Genomic DNA, 7,474 nt, shown 5'->3' with positions numbered 1-7,474 from the left:
TACATAGCACACATATATATGAGTTGTTGCAAGATACCTCTACTATTTCTAAAGCAATTAATATTTTCTTAGTCCGTCAATCGGAATAATTCCAATCGGAGTCCAGACAAATCAATATGAATCCTAATAGAACCCGAACAAATCAATCAATCACGGCACAGCCTGTGCCTGTACATGAAGTGAATGAAGAAAACAAAGTTAATAAAGTTGATGGTATGACGCAGGTCTATAATATTACTCGTAACAAACCTAGGATTAATATGCTAGTTTCTTTTAAATGAACTAGCAAAAGAGATGCATGCTATGTTGATGAAGAAAAAGATAGACCTGAGCTGGGTAGCACAAATCCAACAAAAAGGCAGAAAGGACAATAAAACTACTTACACGACGACACAATTTACCTATCAACAACCAAATCTAAAGAAAAGGTGAAGAAAGATCCCCAAAAAAGTCCTAGAAGGAACTATCTTTTCTCAAGAATTTTGTCTGGACAGGTATTTCATTAAGAAAAAAAGGAGTTTTAGTACAACGCACCTGACCATGACCCAAAAAGCTTATAGAAAAGGAAATTACACAGTTTGATGAGCATGGTTGTCTCTTGCTTGGCGCTATTAATGTCCAAATATGTCCAGTGCAATTACACGGTTTCACCAGCTAATGATATCATCATGGCACCATCCATGCATAGTCCACGTTTTCACCAGCACATCCAGAACGCGTGCACACAGTCGTCGCCACATGAAGATCACGGTGCAGTCGTCCAAGGCCATCAGGCCCGCCCGCGGTGGCGCCGGCGGCGGCGCTCCGTCCACGGCCGCGGACGCCGCCATCCCGCTCACGGTGTTCGACAAGGCCAACTACGACCTGTACATCTCGGGCATCAACTTCTTCCGCCCGCCGGCGCCGCCGAACGCCGCGCTCGCGGCGGGGCTCGCCCGGGCGCTCGCCGAGTACCGCGAGTGGGCGGGGCGGCTCGGCGCCGACGCCGCCGACCGCCGCGCAATCCTGCTCACCGACGCGGGCGCGCGGCTCGTCGAGGCGACGGCCGACGTCGCGCTCGGCGCCGTCATGCCGATGGAGCCGGCGCCCGAGGTGCTGCGCCTGCACCCGGACGGCGACGGCGCCGAGGAGCTGCTGCTGGTCCAGCTCACCCGGTTCGCGTGCGGCTCCCTCGCCGTCGGCCACACCATGCACCACGCCGTCGCCGACGGGCGCGCCGCCTGCAACTTCCTCCTCGCGTGGGGCCAGGCCACCCGCGGCGCGGCGTTCGACCCCGCCCCGGCACACGGCAGGGCGTCCCTCTTCGTGCCCCGCGACCCGCCGCGCGTCGCGTTCGAGCACCGCGGCGTCGAGTTCAAGCCGCCGCCTGCTCGCGGCGAGAGCCCCGGCGGCAGGCGCGACGTCGCCGGATGCGGAGGCGACGAGGTGGTGGTGCGGAGGGTGCGGTTCGGCCAGGAGTTCGTCGCCGAGCTGAGGTCGCGGGCGTCGGCTGGGGCGCCGCGGCCGTACAGCACGCTGCAGTGCGTCGCGGCGCACCTGTGGCGGTGCATCACGGCGGCGCGCGGGCTCGAGGCGCGCGAGGTCACCAGGCTGTGCGTCGCGGTGGACGGGCGCGCGCGCATGCGCCGCCCGCGGGTGCCGGACGGGTACGCCGGCAACGTGGTGCTGTGGGCGCGGCCGGCCGCCACCGCCGGGGAGCTCTTGTCCAGGCCGCTCCGGTTCGCCGTGGAGCTCCTGTCCCGGGAGGTGGCGCGCGTCGACGACGGCTACTTCAGGTCGTTCATCGACTTCGCGAGCTCCGGGGCGGTGGAGGAGGAGCGGCTGGTGCCCGCGGCCGACGCGGCGGAGACCGTGTACAGCCCGGACGTCGAGGTGGACAGCCTGCTGCACGCGCCCTTCTACGACCTGGACTTCGGCGCCGGCCCGCCGTTCTTCTTCATGCCCAGCTACCTGCCGGTGGAGGGCTCCGTCTTCGTCGTGCGCTCCTTCTCCGGCGACAGGAGCGTGGACGCCTACGTGCCCCTCTTCAGCCGCGCCATGGATACCTTCACCAAGTGCTGCTACTCGCTGGAAATGGCGGACGCACGCCTTTAGGGCACGAAAATCTAATGCTTTTCTGCTAGGTGCTAGCTCTTTGCATCGAACTGATGATGTTGTAAAAAAATGTTGTGTTTTAGTCTTTAAATCGTCGAATTTGCTGTGCCTGTACGTCAGCAAGATTTTTTTTTGTCACGTACAGGTACAGCCATAGCACAGACCTGAGACCTACTATAGTGCGCCCAAAGAGCAATGCCCACGCATGGCCTCCTCGTAGCCATCACGATCGTCGCCATGGCGATGCAGTCAGTCCGACGCCGATGTGGCGTCGGCGCGGCGGCGGACGGCTGCGCCGTGAGTCCGTGACCAACGCCTATACGCCGCGTTGCCGGACCGTACCAGTCCACGTGCCGCGCCGCGGCGGCCGCGCGCGTTCCCGGCGTCGGAGCGCGAGCTCCTGGCCGTTGTGGCCAACGCCACGGCGGCTGGTCGGGATCCGGATGAAGGTGGCCACGCGCTTCGACCACAGCTAGCGTGCCCAGCAAGCTGGCCTGCCCCGGTGTGACCGCGGCCTCGTGATCAGCACCACCTCGCTGAGCCGCGTCGTCGCCGTCGACGCGTTCCCTGCAGGCTGGGGCTCACGGTCACGGGCGCGCACGGGATCGAGCTCCCTGTGGGGGAACGGCTCGATCGGCCGTGCACGGTGCACGTACGTCGTCGGGATGATGGTCGTCACGACGACGCCGGAGAGCGAAGGTGACGCCAGGGTGCTGGTGCTCGCCGCCGGCCGGGGACCCGGAGCTGGACGACGCTGGGGTTCATTTCGCGGGTCACCCATCTTCAAGCGGTCGGTGAGGTTCGTTCGAAGGAGCACGACGACTCCGTCCGACCTGGTGGCGGAGCGCGTCGTGGCCTTTCGCCCGCGAGCACGAGTTTGCCGGCCGACATCAGCTGGTACCCCGGCCGCGCCACCGCAGGGCCGTCTATCGCATCGACGACCGCATGCCCATCAACACGTCCGGCTTCCTGGGTACATTGATAATAGACTACCGTTGGCTTGGAGCCCATCGGAATAGAAGAGTAGTCTCGGCAACCGTTATTTACATATTAAGAAGCTTGTACTCTGTCAAGCACCCACCGCGGGGATGTAGCTCAGATGGTAGAGCGCTCGCTTAGCATGCGAGAGGTACGGGGATCGATACCCCGCATCTCCAATTTTTTGGGATATGAATATTACAGGCCCGCTGCTATGTGATGTCATGGGCTCTCGTTAGTATTCTTCTTCAGGCCCATTCTCAATAGATGAGATGTGTGTGGGCTCTCGTTAGCTTTCTCTTGCTGCAGAAAGGCCGGCCCACAGGTGTAGTGGAGCTGCCTGCCTAAGAGGCCGACCATGATGTTTCCCTGGGGGGAAAAAATCATGAGAAGTGTTCCTCAATTGAAAAAATAAATTCAGATTTTAGCTTTTTGTAAAGAAAATTAGTTTTGACCCTCCGACGACCCCACATGTCGGCGTTGCGGGAGCACGCTGTAGACCCAACCTGGTCCTCATGGTACGCACGAATTTTATACTAACACAGTATACCCCACCGTGGTTTTATTACTCGCGGTCCGGGTCCAGCGTGGTGTGCGGGCAGAGCAAGGGCCCGGCATCCGGACGCTTGTGGGCCACCGTGCCGCGCCCCGGCCGCCGGAGACGCCACGCGGCTCGTCTGCTGCTGCTGCGGCGTCCTCCGAACCAACTAGTTGCCGTGTTTGGTTTTCCATGTGAATTTTTTTTCAAAAAAACGAATATATGCATGAAGTGATAAATGAATTTTATTTGTGAAAATTTTTCACGGATAGGTGTAATTTTTCGAGACGAATTTAATGAGCCAAGTTCCATCATAATTGGCTACATTAATGCTATAGTAACCACGTCTAATCATCTTCTAGTCATACGGTCAAATCTAGAGTAACTGCTACAGTATTATGGTTGTGGAGATGATTTTATAATTAAATTTTATTTAGTACATCTAATCAGTGGTCAAATGGGCGAGAAATTGAAATTTTTTCCAACGCAAACCAAACACGGCCAGTCTCTGACCGAGGTGGCGAAGCCGGCGAGGCGTTTCATTTTCGGAGAGGCCCTCGAGATGTGGTGAAATCATGAAATACACACCGTAACCATAATAGTAGTAGCTACGTCTCTGCACGCCGGGCTTCCGATCGAATACTCTTTACTTGCGTAGGCGTACGTAGCTGCTGCGTACAAGCACAGATCGAGGAGACCCATACGTACGAACATCCACGTGTGCAGGCCTGCAGGGCGTCGTCGAGGAGCCCTCGAGTGCGATACCGTGGGCATGGGAGGGGCTCGGTGAAAAATAAGCTGGGACTGGGAGAGTTGCGTGTGCGTGTGTGGCTGGGCGACGATGATGAGTGGCAACAGCCACCCAACACCGAACAGCATCTACTCACTGCGCCAGCCCTTCAACGTTACAGTTTTTGTCTCTCACATCACTCTAGCTCCAGCCTCCAACCACCAACTAGATAACAGTATTTTTCTCTCACACTACTCCAGCTCCAACCTGCAGCTTCAGCCAGGGGCGGAGACAGGGGGGCGGGCAGGGGCCTGGCCCCCCTATGATTTCCAAATTTACACTACAAATTTAAATTTTGATTAAATTTTTATATAAATTTATATAATTAGCCCCCCTAACAATGAAAAATCACCATCCTGGCTCCGCCCTGGCTCCCCGGCCGAACGCCTATCCACCCCCACCGACCTGATGATCTGACCCGATCATCAAACCTATCTTTTCTGCCCCATGTCACCGGACTCTTTTTTTTTTACCGATTCCACAGTCCAACTCACATATATTATTCACAATGCATGTACACGCACTCTGTGAACGTACGTACGTTTGCATATTATTGGATTATTAGTGGCCGTAAGAATTAAAGTTGTCACTGTTGATCTTACAGCAGCAGTTGACCAAGAAGCGAAAGAAGTGTTCTCGCGAGACAGGAAAACTAGATATTTATGGACTCGGTTGGGCTGCTAGTCAGTCGAACAAATGCATTTGAATGTTGAAGAGGTATCTTGAGATATATCTTGAGACTTGAGAAGCTTCCGGTGCCTTGTAAACAAGACAAGTGGTGGTAATCGCCCCTTGTCAAAAGCATTCACATTTGGTCACCGCCATGCAAAAGTATTTTCTTTTTTTCTTCCTCATAAAATTTGACCCGCAAAACTTTGGTCACCGCTGTCAAACGGAATTTCAAATTTTACTTTTCGTCTTGAGGGTTGTTTGGGAGGGTTTCTTCTGACGGCCAAAGCTGATGCTCAGGTTTACGAAACACGTTCACGCTGCAGCATTTCGATTTTTTCGCAAATAGGTGAAGCTGAAGTTGAAATAAACTTTCCCAGAGTCTTCTTACTTTATTAACCCATCCACAAGTTAGCATTCCTCTCTTAATCTGAAAAAAACATTATATTACCAGACATAAATAATATGAAAGTAATCGGGTTTGTTAAACAAAGACTACTCTAGTGTCAATTGGACTCCAAAGCAAGATATTTGTGAGAGATCTTTCTCCAACCATAGCTTTTAAACTACTACTCACTACCATACAGAGAGAGACCCATCATGCATAGTGCCATAGTTCAGTAACATCACAATCACCATCAAATTGATATTTTTTTAAACAAAGTTTCTATAGAATATTAGAATTCATGAGAAAATGCTGTACACCAGATGAACCACTGCCACTTTTCACAGGTCACCCTTCCACCACATCACCACGCTAAAATCCCACGTTCACACGCGACTTGTACACAACCGCAACACCCCGTTTCTCACGGTCACTACTACAAAACAGGCCTTTGTTCCAGGCCATTTGTCCCGGCAGACTTTATGCCCGGAACAATAAGTGGCTTTTGTCCCGGGTCCAACGGCTAGCCGGGCCAGCGGGGGGGGGGGGGGACAGGGGCCTTTTGTCCCGGTTGGAGACACCAACCGGGACAAAAGGCCCCCCTTTTGTCCCGGTTGGTGTCTCCAACCGGGACAAAACTCCTTGGCCCCCTTATCCCCTTCCCTCTCCCCCCCCCCCGCCCGAGCCATTCAGCTCACTTGTTCTTGCTGTTCTTGGCTCGGGAGAGGGGAGTTCTTACTCATTTCTTCACCACATTTGTGAAGATCTTTGATTCTCCCGTCCATCTATCGGCGCTAAAAGTTTGGGGCTTGTTTTTCTCTTCTTCCTTGGCTTGTATAGCTCATTTCATACTTTAGAAATAGAGAAAATGTGTAGCTAGCTCATTTCTTGGACATTTAGATTGCATATGTAGGTGTGATTTTCTTTTAGATTTAGATGAGTATGTGGATAGTAGAAATTTTTAAAATGAGTGTAGACACTTCATGCGATGTACTTGTATATATGACCATATTGTAGATAGTTGATTTTTGTATTCATGAATGAATTAATGAAATGAGTATATTAGAATTTTTTATATTATGAATGGATTATTTTGACACTCTAGTGTTGCATTCGTTCATGCTCACACTCTAGTGATGGATTATTTGTATATTTTTTATATGATTTCATTGTTATTTGCAAGAGTTATTAATCTGATCATTGTAATTGTAATAGTAAATAATATTTACATTGTAATGGTAAGAATTTATAATTTTGTGAAAAATAAAGGTATTTTTCAGTAAAATATGGCTTCAACAGCTGGAGGGAGTGGCGCCGGTGGGGGTGATCGTTGTCCTTCTGGAGAGAATGGCACAACTCAAGTAGGTCGTCGGTCCAAAAAACCTAGTGCTTTTCATAGGGCAGCGCTCCGTTATTTGGAAAAAGAATATAGAGAATGCATGGTAAGAGGCGAGGAACCTCCGTTTGATCTTGAGGATTTATTGCGGCGTTACGGTTCGTCACCACCAAACTCGGAGGTTTCAGCTCCGCCACCTTCTTCTGCGCCAGCAAGAAATCCGTTAGAGCATTCTGCGTTCCAACGCAAGGACGGTTGAAAACATATGTGTTGTTGTCCGAATTTTTAAGTTTCATGTTGAGTACTCCTTTGTTAAGTTCTGTAATTGATTAAGTACTCCTTTTAATTAATCAAGATGTATGATGGATATTCCAGATCTTTTAATTATTCATGTTATGTTACATTTAGTTTAATTTAGGTTTGATATATTTTATTTATTCGATATGTGTAAAGAATTCAAATCGATTTCTTTAAAATGCAGATGGACCGGCAATGGATGTACAATGCTGACCGACGTTCGAAAGAATTCATTGATGGCCTGCATTATTTTTTGTCTGTGGCTGAGGCAAACAAGAAGAATGGTTTTATGTGCTGCCCGTGTGTTCATTGCAACAATAATAAGGATTACTCATCTTCAAGAATCCTACACAGCCATATTTTCGCAAATGGTTTAATGGAGAAGCA

The 7,474-nt window shown here is 51.4% G+C and overlaps 1 protein-coding gene and 1 non-coding gene across 2 annotated transcripts; both read left to right on the top strand.

Annotated features, from left to right (window-relative positions):
- Window positions 1-738: 738 nt before the first annotated feature.
- Window positions 739-2,094, top strand: LOC120686759 (agmatine coumaroyltransferase-2-like). Its single transcript, XM_039968961.1, has one exon. It carries the CDS (start codon window positions 739-741, stop codon window positions 2,092-2,094), a length of 1,356 nt encoding a protein of 451 aa, XP_039824895.1.
- A 1,084-nt stretch (window positions 2,095-3,178) lies between these two features.
- TRNAA-AGC lies at window positions 3,179-3,251 on the top strand. Its single transcript has one exon. It is a non-coding gene; the product is annotated as a tRNA-Ala (tRNA).
- The last annotated feature ends 4,223 nt before the right edge of the window (window positions 3,252-7,474 follow it).

This window comes from Panicum virgatum, chromosome 8N (genome assembly GCF_016808335.1).
Source record: "Panicum virgatum strain AP13 chromosome 8N, P.virgatum_v5, whole genome shotgun sequence".
Taxonomy (NCBI): domain Eukaryota; kingdom Viridiplantae; phylum Streptophyta; class Magnoliopsida; order Poales; family Poaceae; genus Panicum; species Panicum virgatum.
The sequence above is the reverse complement of the archived record's forward strand: the minus strand, read 5'-3'. Positions and strand labels throughout refer to the sequence as shown.

Bases quoted from the DNA above. Each gene is read 5' to 3' on its own strand.
- LOC120686759 (XM_039968961.1), top strand. From the start codon at position 739: ATGAAGATCACGGTGCAGTCGTCCAAGGCCATCAGGCCCGCCCGCGGT.